We start from the raw sequence: 24,087 nt of genomic DNA, 5'->3' as shown, positions 1-24,087 counted from the left end.
TTGGTTCAGGCATCCATGGGGCTCAGGAGTTTTCTGAAACATAAAAGGTAGCGTTCAGAAGTTGAGACTCGCTGTAGGAAATAAATGTACACGTGAAAACATCTTTGAATTGCTACTAATAAAATGAGGGGGGAAATCTATGCTGTATATAGATATATATTTAATACCACAGTGCCTAAACCACTCTCTGGGCAGTTTCCAGTTTAATTATGCAGGCTACACACTGCCTCCACCACCCCCTCCAGCAAGCTGGGTGCTCAGTTTACAGACCTCTGAAGCGTGGAAGGCTGAGTGAACCTCCAGCTGGCTTACCTGGGACAGAATGCAGGTAGCGAGCAGAGTTTTAGCTGCAGTACTGCAGTTTAACCACCGCGCCATGCGGCTCCTCTAGATCTATTTTGGGGCATGAAATTCTCAGTGACAAGGAAGACTGGTCCTCATAATAACTCACTTGCATTTTGATCATTCACTTTTCCAACCCAATTATTTTCAGGATCCCAGATGTTCTCTGTTTAACGCAGGGAAACATCTTAAGTTTGTCCTAAACAAAGCATATGTTTTTCCCCGTTTAATAGAAGCAGCACTTGCTATTTAAGGCTCACGACTGCTTCTAAAAAGACGGAGCTTCCTACTAACGGTGTGTGATCAAACGCAGGAAGAGAACCCTCCTGTAAGGTTTAAGAGAGCGGAGTTTTCTCTGACTCAAAATGGTTTGCTTCAGCCTCTACAATTCTTGTGCTTCATTAGCATCCAAATTATGAAACCTTCAAGGACTGATGATGCTATTCGCACAGAAAGCTACTCATAGGTGAGAAGAAGGTTGGGGGGGGAAGAGGGGAGAAACGGTCTGTCTTTGCATGCACTCGTTATTTCCTTTGGCAAATTTACCAAGGAATCACACATTGAGACACCTGCTAGAGAGAATGATCGAGCATCCACACCCACGCATCCAACAGCCGCTAACGCGGAGAACTGGACCTTTTCTCAAAAAGCACAAGCTCAAAGCAGACTGCAACTTCAGACTACAGTCATGCGGGTAATGAACAACCAAGTGTGAGAGAGAATGAGAAGGCCATTCTTTCCATTTCGGCCAAGGCAGCCACGTGCTCACGGATTCCTTCGCCCTCCCCACCAGGGAATGTTTGTGAACATTCCGTGGCTTCCCCAGCAGCTCGAGGCCGGCACAGGACAGGGCAAGAGCCCCCTTCTTAAGGGGATACATTTCCCAAACCTGTCTTGTCCGAGTTGCAGAGGATGGCTTCTTTCTCCTTGACCCCGGGCCCGTGCCTCATCCACACCGAAATCACGAAAGGCTCTTTCATGTTAACCGTGACCACGTTGTCTGGGATCCTCACGGCCTGCGTGCCGTTGAACTCGAAGACCTGGTCGCTGTCATGGCCGTTGTCTGTCGGGAGGCCGAGGGTCCAGTTGGCGGTGCTGCTGGGAGGCGGGAGGAGCTCAGCCGTACCGGAGGAAGCACCTGCGACCGAACACGGAAGAACACTGAACCTGCAACATCCCTGACGTGAGGATGGTTTCGGTTTTGTGGGTCGAGGGCTCAGCAAAGGCTCATCCTGTACAGAAAGAACTCGGGAACAGCAGTGGGCTCTCAATTCCTGCTGGAGCTGAGCTGGACAGAACCGCAGAGAGATTCTCTCTCGTGATATTTAACCCGTCGGCTAATACCTCTGAGTAGAGGGATCTGCTTCACAAGCTGGGCTGGCCGGGATTTCTGGGGCCTACGGTTGGGAAGCACTATCCGCAGATGATTTGAGGCACTGAATGCTTAGGGGATGCCCTAAACAAAGTGAGGTGAGGAACAAGAAATTGGAGAAATAAACTTGAAATGAGCTACAGTAATTTCTTCCCACTAAGTACCCTGTAGATTTTTTGGGGGGTGGGATTTAGTACCCCTCATCCTGAGCCGTCCTGGCTCATGGTCAAGACTGCCGGGAGCTGGAGCCCTGTGGCTTCTTTTGACCCCCCAGAATGCCTAGCTGAGGTTGATGGAAACAAAATGCCAGGGCATCTGGAAGGCACCCAGATCGGGAGAGCTCAGCTCGCGTAACATCCAGAGATTGCAGAATTCCATCTCCTTCACACAGAATGGGTTTCCATTTTCACAACATGTGGTTTGCGTGGACCACACAGAGGGAAAGGTTCCTTTCCAGCTCGCCCCTTCTGACAGCTCGGTGGGGGAAGCCGAGTCAGGATTCAAAAATAGGGAAGCAGAAGCGACCAGACGCAAGATGCGGCGCTCCCTCCCCAGACAAGGTCTTACCGCAAAGCCGCTGGAGGGATTTCTCGGAGTAAGTGTCTCGGTCGCAACCCTTCCCAATATGGTTAGTCTCTAGCTCAACAGTGGCCTGCACGGAAGTGATGGGCTCGTCACAAGTCTCCAGATGGATATTAGGGAAAAGGGCAAGCGCCCCGGTTCCGGGTTCGTATTCCATTCGTTTGCTCCAGCCTGGATTGAGGAAGGAAAAAAGGAAGTCCCATGTGGTTTGCAGCCCCTGAGGTCTGAAAAGCATTTCCTTAAACATACACAGGTGGTCCACTCTGCAGCTGGAAAGGCTCCCCAAGTGGCTTACATATTACATTTTATATAAACAGAGACAAAAATTTTTATAGATAGATAGATAGATAGATAGATAGATAGATAGATAGATAGATAGATAGATAGATAGATAGATAGATAGATAGATAGATAGATAGATAGATAGATAGATAGATAGATAGATAGATAGATAGATAGATAGATAGATAGATAGATAGATAGAAAGACAGACAGACAGACAGACAGACAGATATAGATATAGATATAGATATAGATATAGATATAGATATATACATAGATACATAGAGAGAGAGAGACAGAGACAGAGAGACAGAGACAGAGAGAGTGACAGAGACACAACACAAAAGGAAAGGGTGATGTGGAGGAAAAAGGGAAAAAAGGTATTTGACTGCAGCGTGAGGATCAGCAGCGCAAGAGGAAGAGTCGGGCAGTGTACTAACCCTGCCAGCCCGGCTTGCATGTCGGCTTAACAGTGACCTTCACAAGCACATCCTCTGCAGCTCTTTTCTTCCCGCAATCGTAGGCTGTGACCGTGAGCTTATACTGGTGTTCCTTCCCGTAGTTCAGCTTCTCTGTGTTCTTAATGTAACCTGAGGGTGAGAGCAAACCAGTTTGAAAACAGTGCTGTGGGGTGACGGAATCTTGCCGTTATGAGTAAATCGAAGGCAAAACACAAGGATAAGCAACCCATTCTTCTTTGATGACAGAGTCTGTCATCCAGCATTTTATGATCTTTTCCTGATTTCTAAAAAATCCCATTATTAATATTTGTAGGTGTAGAAAAGGTAGCCATGTTAGTTTGTGCAAGCATTATAGGCGAAAACAATATATATATAAGGAGTTAAAAAAGACAAAAACATGGTCTCTGATGAAGTGGACTTGCTCACAAAAGCTGACATTAAAATATAAAAGATAGTCTCTAAGGTGCCACCTTGTTTTTGACTTTTTTTTACACTTAATTTTTATTTTGTTTTCACCTATAATTATTAATATTGGCAAATTAATGGCTCATAACAATTTCTGGCCAGTTCACACACCGGATGACTTCACTACGGCAGATTAAATCTTTTCAAAACAGCTGCATCTGCTGTTACCTATTGTTTAATTCCTGCCAACCTAGCCGTTCGAAAGCATATAAAAATGTGAGTAGATAAACAGGGACCACCACGGTGGGAAGGTCACGGCGTTCCGTGTCTAGTCACGCTGGCCACGTGACCACGGAAACTGTCTACAGACAAACACCGGCTCTAGGGCTTGGAGACAGGGATGAGCACCGCGCCCTAGAGTCAGACACGACTGGACTCAATGTCAAAGGGAACCTTTACCTTTACTATTGTTTAATTGTCTCTGTTAAGAACCCAGTCATCCTAACCGTGGCAGAAGCGTCCCATAGGGACAGCAGGGTGGGCTGGCCTTAGCCCATATTCCTCATCTAAGAAGGCGTGATGAAATTAGGGGGTCAGCCATGAAGAATGTCCTCAGAGGACCTCTGAAAAGCCATCCCAAAAGCCAGCTCTATGGAAGAGGATCCGAAAACCTCCTTTTGGTAAGGAGGTCTTTAAAACGTCTTTAAAAACACTCCAGAAACTGGAAAGACTGGCATCTGGGCTGAACATCTCCCAGCCCCAAGAGGCTGTGCTTATTCTGGTCTGCCTCACCATCTTTGTCTATGGCAAAGGGGACGTCGGGGGTGACGATTTCGTAGCTGCAGATCTGGCTGAACTGCGGGGAGCAGTCGGCGTCCACGGCTTCCACACGCAGGATGGTGTCGGAGCGCTTCCCTTCGATCACGGCTGCCTTGTAGGACTTCTCTTTAAAGACCGGGGCGTACTCGTTGACATCGTTCACCTGGATGTGGACCGTGGCTCTGGAAACAAAACAAAACAAAAGACACCAGCCAGTGATCAAGGTCAAGCCCAGTCGAAACGCCCCACAAGCCACCCATGTGTTTTCGCTGCAGTCAAAGGATTGCGAGGGCCAGAAGGTTAGCATTCTATACAGGTCAGAATTTGCTCCTCACATTACTACCATTACTACCTGCCCTCTTTCTACCTGTTTTCCCAGCAGCCTTTCCCTGTGGCAGAGGGAGGGAGGGAGGAAGAAAGAAAGGAAGGAAGGAGCTGATGATGGATGTATGGATGCATGGATGTATGGATGGAAGGAAGGAGCTGATGATGGAAGGAAGGAGCTGATGATGGATGGAAGGAAGGAGCTGATGATGGATGGATGGATGGAAGGAAGGAAGGAGCTGATGATGGATGGAAGGAAGGAGCTGATGATGGATGGATGGATGGAAGGAAGGAAGGAGCTGATGATGGAAGGAAGGACACCAACTCAAGAACTTAAATGTTTAGTAGAAAAACATGTAAAGAAACAGAAGACTGGCTTTCCTTTGTGGTTGAAGGTTATTAGAAAAAAATTGTGCCCTTTATTAGAAAGCAAAAAAAAAATCAAATCAATGGAGGATCAAGTGTCAGGAAAGCAGAAACATTATCTGGAAAGAAAACTGGTTTTGTTCTTCCAAACTTAATGAATGTGCCAGTTCTTCTTCTAAGCAAAACTCCTTTTTTTTTTAGCGGACTCAACGGTGGACAAAAGGATCCATTACATATTTCACATTTCTTGGTTTCACCATCCGCTCTCTGTCAACAGACAACGCTTAGCTCAGCGTCTCCAGAGTGCAGAAGACAGCCCTGACGGCAGAACGGCTCTTTGCCAGGGGACAGGAAGGAAAACGCTGTGACACGTCATGGGTGAGTCGAGGGAGGAAGAGACCCTTGCCAAAACTAAGCTCTCTCCCTTGTATATTACAGAGCTTAACAGTGGTGGTTGGTGGGGTTGTCTTTTGCCTTCTAGATTCAGTGATTCCCAGCCCTGGGTCCTCCCAGATGTGCTTGGACTGCAACTCCCAGAAGCCTTCACCATGAGCTCGGCTGGCCACGATTTCTGGGAGTTGTAGTCCAAGAACATCTGGGTGACCCAAGGTTGGGAACCACTGGCCTACATGGTTTGGGATTCAGTTCCCAGAAGCCCCACTCAACAATGGCCCGTCTGAAAGGTGATGCAATTTGTAACCTGGAGCATCTGGAGAGCAGGGAAGGGCCAAACACAGCCCTCCATCTGTCGTTGGACCACAAGCACCATCTGCCCCCCGCCAGCACAGGAACCCTGAGGAACGACAGGGAATGACACCCTGGCAAAACCCCGGAAGGCTATGCTTTGCCCACCTCTGCCCTACAGTGTCTGTGTCCTCGTAAGTCAGAGGAGGACCTCGGTGTACTGGGAGATTGGACGCTGAACTCAGGCGTGACTTCAACCACCAGAATGCACCCAACCTCGTCTCTTTCTAGCAGCTAAAGGTGGTTTGACTTGGTCTGCAACTACAGTAGGACCCCCTATCCACCGGATCGGGATCGGCTGATCCACTTATCCACTGACAGAAAATATGAAATTAAAAAACAACCTATTTATATGTATTTCCACGGTGTATTTATCAGAAGTGGCCACTGCAGAGAACCAGAGACCATGCAATATAGAACATCCCATACTTTTCCAACATCTACTGATGATGTGCGCTTGGAACCGATCCCTCACAGATACTGTACAGTGTACGAGAGGCCATAAAGTAAGAATCAGGTAGAAAGCCACTCTTGCTAGTCAGAGCTACCAATACCGGGCTAGGCAACCATACAGTCTGGCTCTAACCCTCCCATAAGACTGCTTTCGATGTTCCTTTCAAGCAAGCAGCTTTTGGAAGGCAGTAAACCCAATTAAAAGCAGGATGAAACAGAGAAACAGACATCCAGTCCTCTTAATTTCTCTCCTTCTGCCTTGTTAATGATATCCAGACCGCCGCCTGGATGGTGGGTTGTTTTTCATTTATTGAGGAATGAAAGTAGAAACCACATCCTATCAAGAAAAAAGGAAAAGCCACACACACTTCATCGGGACTTCCCCTTTCTCCCACCCACGCGGCGGCACTCACTTGTGGGATTTTTTCATGTTGCCTCCATCGGGTCCCTTCCCACAGTCGTAGGCCTGGATGGTGAACGTGTAGTCCTTCTGCAGCTCGCAGTCTAGCTCCTCTTTGGATCGGATCAGGCCCTCCCCGGTGGTCTTGTCCACCACCACGGCTTCAAAGGGGACATTCTGCCCGTGAATTTTAAATCCACAAATCTCACCTAAAGGGATTCAAAGCAGCTCCCGTTAGTCATTCCAGGCTGATGAAAGCATTTATATATTTGCATGACTTGATTTTTTTTTCTTACTTAAGACACACATCACTGAACAGTTTTGCAGCCAAGGGTTTTGGGGGTTGTTGGATATAATTTTTTTTTTGTGAAGGTCTGTGGAACAAAGCAAAGAAGGCATTGTGCTTTTAAGGATGGGTGAGTTTCCGGGAACTTTTAAGTTTATTTATTTATTTATTTGGGGGGAAAAAAATAAATTTAAAAGGCATACGACATTTGGCTTTCCAGGCAACCGGGTTTTTCGAACTTTGCATCCATTTCATGCAGGAATACAAAAAAGAGATACAGAGAAAAGAGAGATGCAGACAGGCATTTCACAGGAGTACTTAAGAAACTGTAGGGCAGAAGAGTTAAGAGCTTAGAAGAGCGTACAGCCATCTTCTACGCCAAGCTACTAGGAAATAGCTGGGCGGCTTTGTTGGCTTTGAACCAGAGGAGAAGGTTAAAAATGCGCAGTTACAAAGTCCATGGGGTGGAAGTGGGGGAAAAGATGGAAGGAAAGCTTTACAATATATAAAGAAGATTCAGCACTGTAATTCACAAAAATTCTGTCAATTGGTTGGAAGGGACAAAAGTCTTCCTGTGCAATGTACCTGGCTTTTTTTAAAAAAAAGAGAAAGAGAGAGAGTCAGGGAATCAGAATGAACTATTGAATGAAAACGGTAGAAATACTAGCTTTTCAGGCATCCATTTCAACAGTTCCAAGCTAACTCAGCACTATCTGTGTTAAATCAGAATCTATTTACAGGCTCCAGTGGAGTCAAACTGGCGGTGCTTCTCCTGAACCACATGGCAACTTCACACACCAGATTTTCTACTATCCTAACCACAGTCATGAGAGTCAGAGAGCCCCACTTATTGGTGTAATCAGTATCATCTGCCTCTTTCAGTGCACTTTTTCAGTGCTAACCCTAGTGTAGGGTGACATCTCTGCCTTCATGGTCAACATGGTGAGTTTCAAAGCCGAATCTGCAAACTCATTTCAAGACTAACCACCTTTTGGAAACTAACCACCATTAGCAGAGTGATGTAGCCCAACACCAGGGGCAAAGGTTGGAAAGGGCAGAAGAGACGGTGGAGCGAACAAGCCCGCAGGGTACTCCAAGATCAAGAACGTTACACCCTCACTAGCCCACAGCATCTCCTCTTAATGGTACCCAAAGTGATATGCATTCTAGGCTGGTGGTTCCCAGTCTTGGACTTCCAGATGTTCTTGGACTACAACTCCCAAAAATCCTGGCCAACACAGCTAGCGGTGAAGGCTTCTGGGAGTTTTACCCCAAGGACATCTGGGTACCACTGGTCTAGGCTATGAATTGCTACTGGGTGCTATAGAAGTCAAAGGTTCACTGTGTAAATTCAAAGGTTCTGTCTCTCTCTCTCTCTAATCCATCCATCCATCCTTTCATTCTTCCTTCCTTCCTTCCATCCATCCGTCCATCCTTTCATTCTTCCATCCATCCATCCATCTCTGCATTTATACATCTCTGTCTAGAGTAGCGATTCCCAAACTGTTTCTCAGAATTACACATACACACTAACTTTTAATATACCCCTCTGAAAGGTCAAGGAAGTGATGATTAAACAAGGGCTATAAGGTGACTAACAACCCCCCAGAAAACACTGGTCACAACCCTCAGGTTGGGAAACACTGGTCTGGATTTATAACTAAACCTAAAGGATGATTTAAATATGACTACCCTACTGTTCAAAAGGATGTCTGATTTACCGATATTTCTAGCCCAGGGTTTGTTACATAATATTTTCTATCCATATATTTTAAGAGGAAGAGGAGTGGGGTGAGGCGGGGAAGAAAACTGGGACAATAAAACGAGGTAAAAAATAAAATAAAATAAAAGCATGACAGGATCTTCAGTTTAAGTGCTGATTCCCCATTTCATAACCAAAAGTTAGTGGGTTAATACTCATAAAAGGGAGAGAATGAACCCTTCATCACCTTTTTTGGTGACGGTCACCTCAAAACTCTCTAAAGGGAGAAAAGATAAACCCAAGTCAGTAAATCCAGGAAAGGCAGAGAAGGGAGCAAATAAGGAAAAGGTCAAAGACGTCGGCATGACGCAGAAGACCTCTGAACATTTTTTTTCCTCTTTTACAGAATCAAAATCTCATAGTCAACTCCTACAAATGCAATGAAACGAAACCTTTTGCCTTGTTTCTTAGCTCTCCCCAACTGACTGCCGTGTTCAGACACCATTGTAAACATACATGTGGGGTTGGCTTCTGCAATTACAAGGCAGATCAAAGGCCAGATCTCAGTTCTGTGGATGGAAGGAGTCATTACTCCTTACAACGCTCTAATATTATAGTTCGTTACCTCCTCCTTTCGCTGCCTTGTCGATTGTACAGTTGACATGAACCACAAATCTTTAAAACAAAGTTAAATAACGATGCATCTTGAACAATACCTCTAAGAAATCTTAAAGTTTGCTTCAAAATAAATTTGCAAAGGTCCCACTGCTAAAACAAACAAACAAACAAGTTTAATAAATACTGGTGAAAGAACGTCCAATGAGGTCATTTCCCTATAGTCAGCCCATCATGTCTTACTGTTCATGGTGCTATCCTGAACTTGCAGTGCTGAACCTTTAAGACTGACAGGCTGTGCTGGCCTGGCAGGATTGTCCTCATCAGCAGCTCACCGAGGTTTTGGGGCCTGTGAGTGTCAAACCCATCTCCTGACACCCACCTGAGCAAAAACACAATCCTCTTCCTTAGCAAAGGCAACAGCGTTTTCTTTTACAACCTACGCCGAGCGCTGGTCTGCTGACATGAGCCAGAAGATGACGCTACCCCAACCTTCTTGATCGCCAAAGGAGTATGAGTTGAAGGCTAGTGTTCTAGACTAGGTCTTAACGGCTGAGACCAGCCTCCTTGGGCTTTCCCAGAGGATCTGCAGTACGTTAGAGCAGACAATTAACTGTTAGAGCAGTACGACAACGGACCCAATGACCTTGGGAGGGGGTGAGCGTTCCAATCCTGGAGGCCTTCAAGAGAACCAACAGACCACCTTCTGACAGTTTTGCTTTGATTTGGTTTCCTGCACTGAGCAGGGGGTTGGACCCGGTGGCCTTTGGCTCTTCCAAAACCACTACTCTGTGATTCTAGGTTTACATAGGTTTTGCCTCTCTCCTAAGGGTTGGGTTATTGGCAATACAAGCTTCATGCAATAATATGCTTCCATCTTTTCCCTTTGATCCTCCATCCGCTACTGGAATGTTGCCCTCGAGAACTCCCCCGAATCGGGTCACCTGCCCCTTGCTCTAGCTCTCCACCTTACGCTGCAGCCTCGTCCTCCTGTGTCTTGTTACAGGAAAGCGAGCCACCGAGGGGCGGCAGAAAGAGGCCCCGCTCTTCCCCAGCGAGGGCTGGGAAGGTACAGCTGCCGACAATGAACAGGCCAGGGCTTCGGCAGGGTGCGAAGTGGGCAACCACACATTTGCCGCATGCCGAACCGTGGCCTTCGGGCATCTCAGCTTGGCGGGCTGCCGAGGGAGTCTCTGTGGGAGGACGAAGGCTTCCGAGGGACCGTTCACGGGTCTCCTGGCTCATTAATGGCGGTCGTCCATCCTTCCGCTCTCCGAAGGCATAGGGTTGCGAATGCAGAAGCGGGCTGCCGTAGCACCTCCCTTTCCAGGCTGCCCTGCTTTGCTTTACCAATGAAATGTAGTATTAATAGAAAGCGCTTCACTTGGTATAGATACACATATAGGGAGGTTATTTATAAACTGAACAAGTACCAGCTTGCTTAAAGAGCTGCATGTTAATTAACAGGGGAGGTCTTGATGCATCTGATGCCTAAATAGCCCTGTTTTATTTATCTATTTATAGTGGACCCTCTACTTATGGAATTAATCCGTATTGGAACGGTGGCCGCAGGTTGGAAAGTCTGTAGGTCGAGTCTCCATTGACCTACAATGCATTGAAAACCGGTTAATCCGTAACCGGCTGTTTTTGTTCCGTTTTGGATTTTTCTGGTCTGTAAGTCGATTCTTCAGCTGCATGTCAAACCTAAATTTTGCGGCCAGAGAAGTCTGTAACTCGAAAAGTCTGCAAGTCGAGCTGTCTGTAAGTCAAGGGTCCACTGAATTTAAAATATCTCTGCTTAAAAAAAGGCCCCAAGGTGGCTCACGACATTAAAAGACAAGATATAAAGCTAGCAATGGTGACTTTTAAAAGATTTAGCTACATTAGGGTCTGAGGGAACTCTAGGAACGTTCCAATCATCATCATCTTAGAACTGCAGAACAGGAAGGGATCCTAGGGAGGCCCAGTGGGGGAATTCGAACCCCCCACTTCTGGCTCCGCAGCCGGAGATCTAAACTCCCAGAGGTCTCCAGCATTGCAAGCTCTATAAAATGAACATTCCTATAAAAGCATTAAGACCAGCATTAACCTAGAGGTAACCCAGTGGCAGAGGAGAGAGGAAATCAAAGTGTGTTGATGTGACAGTAGTGCCCGGCTTTGCTTGGGGGGGGGGGAACACATGGGCGGCTATTCTGCTCTTGGCCACTTGGACAGGCGTATAAACTAGACCCAGCAACACTAACTTTCCCCACAAGACAAGCGTTTGCTCCCTTGACCTTACAGCATCAACACTTAATCCATGCCATAATACTGTACTCCTTATGCCTTCAACATCTGTAGGGGAATTAAAACCAGCAGCAGCACAAATCAAAACAGGAAACCTAAGCCCGCGCGGGTATTTTCATTCTGATGAGAAATCGCGGGGCAGGAGGGGTGAAAAACCACCCAGGGCGGCAAAATTTTAAAAAGGAAAAGGAGGCGTCCTTTTCTGTAGCACCAAGATGGCATGCCAGATGTTTTGGGGGCTTTGTTAATGACTGCAGAACCACTAGGCTGTTTTATTTACAAGTCCATTTTTAGCTTAGCCCTAATACTGCAGAGAGGGTGGGCCGAGGGTTATCAGCTGGGCATAAGACTAAAGGCACTGGAAACCTTTGATTGAGAAAATGGCCAGCCTGTGCTTTGATGCGAAATCCATGATCAAATGAAAATAATTTCAAATGCTTGAAGGAGAGAGGGCCTGGAGTATCTGAAGCAGAAACTCCGGATGGTAGGCATCAGACAAACTCATCTCACAGCAAGGGGGTGGTGGTGGTGGTGGTGAGAATATTTAGCCGGACAAATTCCAAGCATGTCAGAGTCTTTCATTGGCCTTTCATGTACCCGGCGCTTGTTTGGCCACTCACTGTTCTGCAGAAAAGCCAGGAATTTTCACCCAAACAAACATTTCTGAGCAGCAGGAGAAAGTGTGGAGTTTCTTTAAAAAGGGGGGGGGGGGATCCACTGAAATGAAGCCATTGTTGCGGCTCTGCATATGCTAATTGGACATAGAGGCCATCATTTAAGATGTGATCCGTATCTCCCTGCTGTAACTAACCAGCGTGAAACATTTTTACCAGGGCTGTGCAGTCAAAATCCCTTGGGGGGAAAAAAAAGGCAAACATTAGAATAAAATCCAGTTTTTTGAGGAAAAAGCAGACGGACACTGAAAAAGGCCCAATCAAATCCTGCTCCTATACAGTATTTACAACCCAGAAAGGGCTGCTTTACGACTGGAGATAATGGGAAATATTTCTGCCGTAAAATGGACCCTTTGATGAAAACAGCTTCCTTGTGAGATGGAAATGGCCATCCCGCAAGCGTACCCCTCACAGATTGACAGGAGATTAGATGGCCACAATGTGCTTACGTCAGCCCCTCTCTATCCCACAAGCTAATCTAGCTTTCTGTCTCTATGGCAGCCTCCCAAGGATGGGTATCTGTACCTTATACCAGGTCAATGGAGGTGCCCCGTGCTGTCCAATTAAGAGGCAGCGTGGCCACCCTCAAACCAGGAAGACTTTTCTGTAGACTCTTCCCACGAAGAAGGCCGCACCCAGGTTCAGAGACTGGTTGGGATGTGAATGTCCCGGAGTCAGGTCAATGCGGACAGCGCAAAAGACAGAGAAAAGATTCCGCCGCCCCCCCAATCGCAATATACGATCGGGGGGAACGGAGAAACACCCTCGGAATTGAACACACTCTTCGATATTGAAAAAGGATCTCAAGTGAGCCATCCCATATCGATCGAATGGAAAAATTTACTGCTGGAACTCCGAGCTTGAAACCTTTTCCCTTCCTTCCTTCCTTCCTTCCTTCCTTCCTCCCTCCCTCCCTCCCTCCCTCCCTCCCTTCCTTCCGAGGCCCTCCCCCGATCCTCCAAACGGCTTTTTCTAGCGAAAGATTGACACGGACAACCCTCTAATTAAAAGCTTACGTTTAATGACAATAATTAAAAAAAAAAAGATTCCAGCCACCAAAACGGTCCCTTGTGCCTCGTCTCCTGCTGTCTGGCTAAGAGAGGGAGAGCTTTGTTTTAATATCCTTCATTAAATAAAGTTGGCTGTCAGGCAAGTGGCTGACCCTTGGCAGAGACTTAAGCAAAACAAGGAAGTGGAATTAAAAAAAGGATGCGCAAACGGGCACCGTGAGGCTTCTCATCTTAAATGTGAAACAAGATAGGCCTCTTCTTCCAGGATTCAAGCCATTAAGTACCAAACTGCTTTGTTTTCTTTTTAGGGCAGGTTCCTTCAATATCAACCTGTAAAGGTCTTTGTTCGACATCATTCTCCTTACAACCATTACAACCACCACCACCTTTGTGTGTTGTAGGTCTTCTACTTGGAACCAACCCAAAACACGTCAACCCCTGAAAATATGAAAAAAAAAAATTGAAACTCCAGGCTCCACAAATTTTGTTCGCATGTGCATCTGTCTGTGTGTGTGCATGTGCATTTTAAGGGGGGGCGTGCCTGTGCCCCATTTTCAAGCAAAAATGTCATTTCTGAAAGTCTCCCCCATGCCCTTGGTTTCCACGGCGGGTGAATAACATGTGTTGATTATACACCGCCCCATATTCGTTAAAGCACTCTGGGCAGTTTGCAGTTTACAAGATAATTATGCAGGGTACATTTTGGCTCTTCCAGCCCCCTGTGAACTAAATTTACTAACCTTGAAAGGAGGAAAGGCCAGGCAAGCATTGAGCCACCTCCCTGAGTCCCCTTGGTGCCAAACTCAGGTTTTCAGCAGAGTCTTAACCACAGTACTGCAGTTTAGCCACAAGGAGGCTAGACATTTATATGTGATGCTGTGCCCATTCACTGTCTCTGGCCTGCTGCCTTCCTGTTGCTTTGAACAACAGATGATGAGAATATGTAGTCTAAGACATCCGGAGGGCACCACATTAGGGGAACACTCCAGGCCTTGAAACCCACTGAAGTAGCTACACAGGGGGAGTAATCATCCTGCCTGTTGTTTGAGGCCTCATCCAGTCCCTGGACTGCTAAGAAAATATTATGGAACAAAACCACCTCTTCATCCTCAAATTGTCTAAGGCCCACTGCTGAAACCTTTCTGGTTTAAGTTTGCCGCTCAGTCTAAAACAAGAGACCAAAATCGGTGCACAGTACATGTAAGGAGGCTATTGCTTCTCAGAATATCCATGCAGACGAATGGATTTCTGACTCCACTAAACCCAACAATGTAATAGCATCCTACTCTTCCAGCAGGGCCCCCAATCATCTTAACCCGTTTTTCCTATAACGGAGAAATCCCAAATTCTTGACTACAGTGGCAAGAATTAGCTTGCTGGACTTGATGGATTTGCACAGCGGTTCCCCATTAATGGGACGATACACCATATCTCTCTATGTCCGGCACTGCCTTGGTGGTTATCTGCCCATTCAGAACAGTCTGATTCTCCTCTGGCACACCCTGGACGTACCAATGCTACATTCGCAACTTGGCGTTCGTGAGTCTGTCTCTCTGCTCCGGCCTGAAGATGCTGCCCTGCCTGAAGATGAGCTGTCCTTTCTTCGCCATCCTCAGATGACGCCCCTCTCCAATTCATTGCCTATCTATTGAAACTGAAACTGCACCACAACTTAAACAAAAAAAGAAGGGAGACATCAAGTAAATGCATTGACCAATTATTGGAATATTACAAGTAGCCCCCGTTTCTCCTGCTGTCTGAGACACGGCCCTTAGCAAATCAACAGCAAGGCCTCCCTCGTACCTGCGAAACGGAGAGGAGCATCTTTATCCAGCGCTATTAACGGTGGGTCGAGCAGGACTGTGTTGTCGTTTTCGGTAACGATCCCGTGGTATGTGGTTTCAATCCATGGCTTGTGCTTGTTAACTATAAATGAAGGGAAGAAAGCAAAGATTAAGAACGGCACGTTTCCATCTCCCCCCCCCCCTTTGGCACAGATAAGGAACAGGAAATCTCTGGATTTCCAAACATCGATAAATTCCCACTCCCGTCCTCCATTGCCACGAGCCAGAGAGGCGGAATCTCTGTGGAACACGAGTTCAGTTTCATCTTGAAGCACACAGGGCCCTTGTCTTCTTAGTTAAAGCTTGGAAAGAATGTGCTAAGTTTAATTCTTTACCTGTATTCGTTAAATTTTCTAATAATTAATGCAACATTTGTTACCGCAGTAGCTGAAATAAAGGGACAGTGGTATTTGGCTACATTTCACATCTAGCCATTTATTACTAAATGGATTATTATATATAATAAACTCTACTTTAAGTATTATTAAATCATGGCTAGGTGTGAAATTCAACCAAACATCACTGTCCCTTTTATCTTAGAGTCCTGTGTGGATACTTTACAATGTAGTTTCTGTATTTTGATTCTTATGACTGATTAAGCTGACATGTTCCATGAAAGTTTACATTAAAATATTGCAGTGAAACATTAAGGGTTTTTTTGAAATCTTGTTTTCTTTTGTGTTTCTTGTTGATTTACTTTAACACTTCATGTTACAGTAGCTTATAGATTTGTTTATTTTAAACATTTTTACCCCGCCTTTCTCCTTAAAAGGTCCCAAGGCGGCTTACAACAATTAAAAGACAGTATTTCAAAGCTAAAAACAGTACGTATACAATTTTTTTTAAAGGATTAAACAAGTATTATTTACACACAGGCATGATCGCTAATCTTAACATGATTATTTCAAAGTGCCACAATTGAACAACTGAATGAACGAATTAAAATTCTCAATGCTCTGCTAGGAGATCAGAACTCTTCTGTGGTTTGAGATAACACGTAATTTTTAGTACGGCTTCCCTTCTATCCAGCGATGGCAAGCAGTCCTGGAGGACTTCATCCAGGTGTAATTTCTGCACCATAAACCCACTCAAAATAAATCACCTTTGGAGTTCTGCAGTCAGAGTCTGTCTCTCCTAGCAGGTCTGGGCGATGCTGATCTTTCACGCAGACCAATGGTATCTGTTGCCCTTCGGAGGGCAAGATGCCCTCTCAAACATCTGTTCCGCTGGCCAAATGCTGTTATCTTTGTGTTTACAGAGGCCATGAGTCATCTTTTTAAATCTGTCTACAGTGGGGGGGACGGGGCTGCCCCTAGCCAGCCTTAGACAGCAGGGCAAGGAGGTTAAAGATACCTACTGCCTGGTTTATATCCAGATTAGAGCATCAGCCACTGTGAATTTAATCAAGTTAAGTAACGCATGCAGCATCCCTCAATATGGCTCGTTTTTGAATATCATCCCTAGAAAAGGAGTGGGACAGGCGCCATGCGGTGTACAGGTTTCCAGACTCCACCAGCGAATTCTTTCGCTGCTTTTCTAATCAAATGGCTACATCCAAAAGACGTTGAAACGGTTGAAGACTCTCAACTAAGAAATGGATGCACTTCTGCAGTGGGAGTGGGGAGAGATGACGGATGAGAACTCGCCACCCAATAATCCTGTACGGTTTTACTTGGAAGCACAGGCCACTGAATTCAGTGGGACTTCTTCTCCGCTACGTAAGCACAGAATCACAGCCTTGAAAGCATCAAGCCGTTCCCCACACCTGACGGGCACCCACTAATCATATACAGTAATTCTTAACATCTCTTTGCCCATTCCACACACACAAAAACCAAGACACCCAGTACATGAGAGGCATGAGAGGGAAAAGTTTCAATCCTGGCAATGGTTTTCTGAATAGGAGTAACAGCTGACAAATTAATTATGCAGGCTACACATTTTACCGACCTTGGAAGGAGGGAAGGCTGAGTGAACCTTGAGCGAGTGACTTGGCATGGAACCCAGGTCGTGAGCACAGTCTTGGCTGCAGTCTTGCAGTTTGACCACTGCGCCACAAGGCATGCATGGCATACTACAGTGCCAGAGAAGCAGACAAGAAGGTTGAGGTCTCAGTCTGACAGAACTGAGCTCACAAGCCCTTCTGTTCCCGGGCAAACGGCCCAGACGTCTCACCTCCTCTTCCATCACTCCAGATGTTTTGGGACTTTTAACTCCCAGAAACCACGGCCAATTCTACCACCTGCTTCGGCAAGAGTGTTCCGCTTCCCTGCCAGCAAAGTCATCAAGAAGGTACAAGAGCAACATCAAACCCTGCCAACGACGGGTCAGCTAAAACGAAGACCTTGGCCTAAGTGATGATGAGAACTTATTTTTCTCAAATACAAGGCTTGGGATCCCCACCAACACCAGGATGGTTACTTAAGAGTTACGGTAAGCAAACAGAACGTTCCCCCCCCCCAAAAAAAGTCTATTCGATCCAGGCATGCTGAGCTGCAGCCACAGAAAGAACAGGGCCCTTGAAGTGGATTTGCCAACCCCACGTGGCCTGGCAGGGCGTCAAGTTCCAGACCTTATAGAAATGGCTGGTGATGGGAACACAAGCTGCACCGCTGAGATCCCAAAAATCATGGCTTCTCTGGTGTACATCTGGAAGCGCCAAACGCCATGTGGGTTTCTAAGTTCCCATCCCCAGAACCGGGGATTTGACAAGACGAATTAAAACGAGTGACGGAGAGCAGGGGGGAATGTCTCCTGTCCTCCCACTATGAACAACAGCAGTTAAGCCCTCAAGAAGAGTCACTTTGAAGAAGGGACTTCTATTCTTTTATGTCATTAACGCACAAATGTGCCAATGACAGGGCATTTTTTTTCCACATGACAAATTATCTCGGTCGAAGTTACCTACAGGAGAACGCTGGAACAATTCCCTATTATGTAGAAACTCTTATCTTGGTCTTACAGTTTGATTAATAAGCCATCTTCCAGGGAGGTTAATATGATTAAGTGCTTTTCAGAAGAGATAATGAATTTTAAGGAACCAGATTTTTGTGTGTGCGTGTGCACTACTGAAATTGGATTAATTCTTTTTTTCCCCTCTCGGATGTTTTCCACAGAAAGCCTGTTAAAATGCATCTGGATATTACTATCAAGTAAGTTAATTATAATGTTCTAGGTTCTAAGAACAAAAAGATATCAAATTTAAACTTCAGCCTAACGTAGCTTCTTATGTAAGGCATGATCAAGGTAAAAGTTTGGTTTTTTGGTGGCCAGAATTATTACATTTCCAGCCTAATCTTCCCCATTGATTCAAGATGAGGAAGAACCATCCTCCCGTATAAGGCCTGCTGGTACGTGTCAATGAATACAAGCATTTTAAACAGATTCAAATTCCAGCAGAGCAACAAAGCGAGACATTTTGCAAAGCTCTAATGAAATTTTGCAAGAAGTCAAGTAAAATCCACAGGTAAGTGTATTAAACAAGTATGCTCAGAAAGGATCGGCCGGTTAGTCTTTCAAGCACATTTTGCTTGGAAAACAGGATATTGTCGTTCACAATTTTGCTTGGAAACAGGATATTGAAGCAAACATTTGGGGGGAGAGAGAAAGAGTGGCAGGAATCACAGTGGAGTTGTCTGACCCTCATCTCAATACAGAGAACGAGGGATGGAAAAGAAGGACCGTCCCTGAGGAACACCACACATTCCGGCCAACAGACAAGATGGTACATCTCGTGGGACGGATGCATGCATCAAGGACTGGGAGGAAACACTGGCCTTTCTGCAGACCGCATCTTCTCACTAAGAGTTGGGACAAGGGGAGCCCCCTCTGGATGTTGCCCCGGGTCCCAGGCCAGCAGAGACCACGGTGAGGAAGCCGGGGGCTGCAGTCCAACAAAATCTGGGGTGTGTGTGTCACCCTCGCCCTCGATGGAGCAAGATCATCACACGACGCCTTCATCATGGCCTATGGCCAACTTGAAACTCCAACTACAGTGGACCCACTGAATCCACGAGATCTACACCAGTTTAAGGAGCCCAATCTACTTGGGTTGGCTAACTGGAGTGAAACCATGGATTTTTTTTTTAATGCAGGGTGGATAACAATCAATGGTGTGGACGGTTTTTTTTTTTTAAATCAAACTGATTTAAATCATCGGAGGGGGGACAGAAATCTGATTTAAAAAATTTAAATTGTGTTTTTTAAATCAAACCCATCCCGCTTTGATGCCATGGCCTCAACCCTAAGATCTCAGTACTGCACCCAGAAGCGAGGTGCACGGCGAAAGAAAGATTCAGATTACCCCAATGTGTCTTGGCATTTTCACAAGAAAAGGCAGTGAATCCGTGTGGGAGTTTTCCTGCCTTTCCTCCCCCCCCCCGCCGCCGCAAATATCTTCTCCCGATCTATATGATGGTTGTTGCATCGTTTAGCAAGAATACGATAGCCAAAGCCGTTAACAGAAGCACTTAGCCACCCTTAATCTGCCACCCCATAAGCAAGGATGAGTTCTGTTGGTTTTCTTGAAATACAATATTCTGTCATTCCTTCCAGAGACCCTGCTGGAATCAGCTGCAAATCCTAGGATAAGATGCGACAGCATTACCTCCTGGCTCACATTTAATCCCGCAGAGGGAGAGAACATTCCTTCGCACTCCAAGCCACCGCAGCTGAAAAAATTCGTTTGGCATTGACAGTTTTGAAAGCCCATTCCAGACTTGAGGAATGGAAGGCGTAGCTTTCTTCTCAAAGACTTTATTTACCAGTTTGTTTGTGTGGGGGGGCAGATGATGAATGTGTGGGGTGAGAGAGCGAGTTCGGAAAACAGCGAAAAGACAACCTGACCAAACAAAGGCATATTTTAAAAAAGGAACGTATTAAACGAGACACAAGGCCATGGGGCAACCTTATTACAGCCGCTGGCTTAATTGCTTGGGATGAGTAATGATCAGCCCTAGAGGGTCATGATGAACAGGTATTTGTAAAATCAAAATTGGTTGGTCTTTACCCTTTTCTGGCCAGCAGTGTGCCGTGAGTAACTTAAATATCTGTGATGAAGTCAGTGATTTCTGAATGCAAATTGAAGATGACAAAGCGCTGACAGAAAAAAAAATTAAATGTGACGTTATTAGAAGAAAGCAACTATTAAACGCAATGGTAAAGACCAGAGATCTGTTTAAAACCAAAAAAACAGGCTTTCTTGAGAAATTCTTTGTGAAAGGAAGGGGGATCGAAAGCACCAGCTCTCCTACAGAGCTCAGAATTCAAGCAGATGTCAAGGAACATAAATTTCGGCAGATCCACTAGATTCAGACCCTAGTTGAGACAAAATCTTTCTATTAGTCTCACACAATGGGCATGTTCACTTAAGCAGCTAATCCATGGATTATAATAACCATGGCTTGTCTAGCAAAAACAAACAAACAAACAAACAAACAAACAAACAAACAAACAAACAAACAAAACCCTGCATTGCTGATGACAAAAAGCAAATTACAGTTTGTTTCCCAAGTTCTGGTTTGTTTTCTCACCCATTAAGCTTCTGTTTCGGGCAGGCAGGCATCTTGGGAAACAAGACAGGGGCGAGACAAGAAATTTGGGATCAGACCTACCAACGCGTAGAGTTCACCAGCACAAAAGCAAACCGTGGTCTCTTGTGGCGATTAGCAGCTTGGGAACAAACCATGGTAGGTTTGCAAAAAGGCAGTGAAACAAGAAGCCACAATTTAACAAATCATAACCTGGTTTGTTATTTGACGACCTTGAGCATGTGGTGGTATCTCAGCCTGGCCTGTATCACAGGATAAAGAAGGGAGATGAGGGATGCTACCTAGAGCTCGCTAGGGGGAAGCGGGTATTATAAACGTAACAAACAAAATCAAATTCTGTATGCGAGATACCAGCCAGCCTTAAATCAAGAAAGAACATAACTTTTCGGGTATGGAAGAGTCTAGGCCCACCCCTGTGAAAGAAGACAAATTGCTTCTATTTGTTTTACGTGGCACCGATCACCCCGACCCCTCAAAAAAAAAACACAATTTTCTCAGACACAAAGCACGTTAGATTAACCAGGTTCTGTCAATGGCACAGGTTTCTCCCTCAGAAGGGATAATAAATACATTCTTAATGTGACATACCAGCTGAAATGCTATGGTTTTTGTTGCCAAAATAGATCTGGGAGATTAAAGAGGGGAAGAAAAAAAAAACCCCTGTTTTATGAAACACACACACACACACGTACATTCTGCAATTAAGACTAAATCACGTATTTGGTGGTGGGGAACAGATCACATCAGCCAAAGTGTTCTGGGCGAAAAAGATCACAGTCATTTGCCTTTAAAAAAAAAAAAGCCTGAGAGGCAAAACTATTATTGATAGCTTGAAATACTGGACGGCTTCCAAGGGTCAAGCGGGTTGGAATCCTAGCTTTACCGGCAGAGGATGAGGATGTCATTTCACCCCCTGCGATCGATTTGCCAATGGGCCAGAAGAGAGAAACCCCACCGCTCCGGCTCCATTTCCCTCGCAGAACGGTCTCCATCTTGCAAAATGGCACGTCGAAAACGGCACTCCGCTTTGCCAAAGGATCCTCTCGGGGCCTGCTTCATTCATTCAACAGTGCCTCTTATTGAGGATCATGCCTCCCTGCGCATCCGTCTGCAGGGATGCAGGATCAAAGGCGGGGCTGTTTCCGTAAACTGAACCATCCCACCTCCCTCAAAGTCCCCTCCACCTCTTTCTGCCATTAAAGGGCAAGGGTGAGCCACCGTGGCCCTTCAGATGTTTTCTGGCCCGGGCCTCCCATCAGCCCTAAACCGCCCTCAATCCATGGAGAGGAGCCTGCTGCTCTAAAACATCTGGAAGGCCCCGCGGTTGTTCAGGGAAGAGCCTGGAATCCGGGCATCTTCTTCACGGACATCCTCCTTCATCCAAGCTGCTCAGAAGAAGAGCAGCTCAGGGCAATGTGTGAGCTGGGAGAGAAGAGCCCGACTCCCCCAAGGCGAACCAGTGAATTATACATGGGCAGGCTTGGAATTCAAGTTGAGCATGGCTGGTCTCACCTTGGCATGAAACAGGACCAGTGAGTGCCAAGAGAAGGCCACACACATGTCCCTCTCTGACTTCCATGTTAGATTTGAACGTGCATTCCATAGGTTGAAAGATGGGAGCACAAACACACCTTTACAATGTCATCTGTGCTACCCTATGTGAACGGTAACCTAGTGTCCTCAAGATATTTTGGACTACAACTCCCAGGTGCCTGGCCGAGGAAGGCTGGGGAGTCCAGAACAGCTGAAAAGTACAGGCTTGCCTCCCCTCATATGGCACGTTGCCCTCCTCTTTATCTTCCCCTTTAACTTACTACTTATCCTTTGTCTGCTTTAGTTACATCTATTTCAAGCAGGGAAGACGGAGCTGGGGAAGGGCTCCCGACTGCCTTCAGGCACGTAGCTGACAGCACTGCCTAACTCACTGGTTGTGGGGGGGGGGGGAACGTGTACCCAGACACTAAGAGCCAGCACATGGCAAAAACACCCATCTCTGTTTGCCAGAGGAAAAAGGCACCACCATCGACAGATCTCCATTTGAAAGTCCCTCCTAAGCATCTCATCCGGTTTTACGGAACAAAGTAGAGGTTGCGAGCCCGCGTTTTACATCCCAGAATACCCAGAATTTTGAAGGCTGCTCCAGACAGGTAGAGCACAAACTCGTCCAGGCTTCGCTGCAACATCTGCTCAAATGCACATCTTCCATCTTTTGCAGACGAACTTCTACGGATAACACAAGTGCGGTCAGGTTTAAGCAATATTCCACCCCCGGAAACCCCATAAACGGCTCCAAAATCAACAGTAACTTCCTGCATACGGTTACCAGAAAGGTTTTATGGCCATAATGTTTTATAGTTTAAAAGGCAGGCGCTGGCCGAGCTCCCTGAATTGGCAACGTCTCCCCAGTGCCCTGCCCGATCTATAAGCCACCACTTAACTTCAACATGATTTATCAATTATCTCGTTTATCAACGGAAGATGGCATGGTTTTAACTCTCTGCCCTGACCAAGGAAAGCGACTGCTTCTCCTTTACAGCCGTTTTATCAACTCGGCTCCATCAAATATACTTCCAAAGGGACATCACAGAGCTGACTGTCCTTCCCAACAGCAGGCTATTGGGATTTTTTTTCTTTGCAGCCAAACACTTGGTTTATAAATTAAGGTCTAGTTGGAGCGGGTTTTTCCTCTCCCATCCAGCAACAGCCTCTGCTGTGATGATGAAGAGGGAGAAATAAGAAGCCACAGAGCACCTGACTTGATCACCTGGCAAATCAGCAGTTTTTGGCTCACCCTCGCCTTGGACTGCCTTGATTCTAGGTGGTCGTGAGGAGAAGATTTAACAACGTCTGACTGCGTTGCACCATGAATAACAACAACCACGAGCCGTCAAGTGAATTCTGACTCAGAGGTGTTTCTCCCCTTCCCTTCCTACAGAGGGCGCCCTGGAGATGGTGCAGCTGGCCCAAGGCCACCCAGGCTGGCTCTTCTCCCAGTGGGGGAATCGAACTCCCAACCTCTGGCTCTGCAGCCAGAGACATAAACTAATTAACTATCGAGCCAGTGTATTATGAACAGCACTAAATCTGTTCATTAGAGTAGCACATTCAAAACCTATGCCTACTCATCCTTGTTCCCTTTTCCCCTCTGCATCTTTTCTCTTGTTCATGACTGTTCTGTTGTCTTTTGAGGACGGTGGTCCTCTCAATGTTCTTGGACAGCTCCTCCCAGAAGCCCTAGTTAGCACGGACAACGGTCAAGGCTTCTGGGGGCTGGGGCGCAAGAACAACAGCCAGATACCCCACCCTTAAGTCTGGGGGGGGCTGTGTTTCAGCACAGAAGACCTGGTTCGGGCTTTCTGGCTATGTAAACCATTCTGACAGTCTTTGCAAGGACAGCAAAAAGGTATGCATGCTATACATCAATACACAGTTCAAGGAAACACAATCACCTGTAGGGAAATCACCGAAGACCGTGCCCCCCCCCGAGGTTCTTGGACTACAACTCCCAGAAATCCTGGCCAGCACAGTGAGGGGGTGAAGGCTTCTGGGAGTTGTAGTCCAAGAACCTCTG

General features: G+C 46.2%; 1 protein-coding gene across 4 annotated transcripts in view; it reads right to left on the bottom strand.

The window, feature by feature from the left end:
* The window catches only part of CLSTN1 (calsyntenin 1), a 52,138-nt gene that overhangs the window by 14,772 nt on the left and 13,279 nt on the right, over positions 1-24,087 (bottom strand). For 2 of the 4 annotated variants that reach the window (XM_072977578.2, XM_072977580.2), the window contains exons 2-8: positions 14,927-15,049; positions 8,786-8,815; positions 6,564-6,759; positions 4,237-4,445; positions 3,019-3,168; positions 2,282-2,467; positions 1,232-1,480 (exon numbers count right to left, since the gene is read on the bottom strand). In XM_072977578.2, the coding sequence (XP_072833679.2) occupies positions 1,232-1,480; positions 2,282-2,467; positions 3,019-3,168; positions 4,237-4,445; positions 6,564-6,759; positions 8,786-8,815; positions 14,927-15,049 (1,143 nt within the window). The remainder of the gene's footprint in view (positions 1-1,231; positions 1,481-2,281; positions 2,468-3,018; positions 3,169-4,236; positions 4,446-6,563; positions 6,760-8,785; positions 8,816-14,926; positions 15,050-24,087) is intronic. The other 2 variants (XM_072977579.2, XM_072977581.2) reach the window with 1 other exon arrangement.

This window comes from Pogona vitticeps, chromosome 7 (genome assembly GCF_051106095.1).
Source record: "Pogona vitticeps strain Pit_001003342236 chromosome 7, PviZW2.1, whole genome shotgun sequence".
Taxonomy (NCBI): Eukaryota; Metazoa; Chordata; class Lepidosauria; order Squamata; family Agamidae; genus Pogona; species Pogona vitticeps.
The sequence above is the reverse complement of the archived record's forward strand: the minus strand, read 5'-3'. Positions and strand labels throughout refer to the sequence as shown.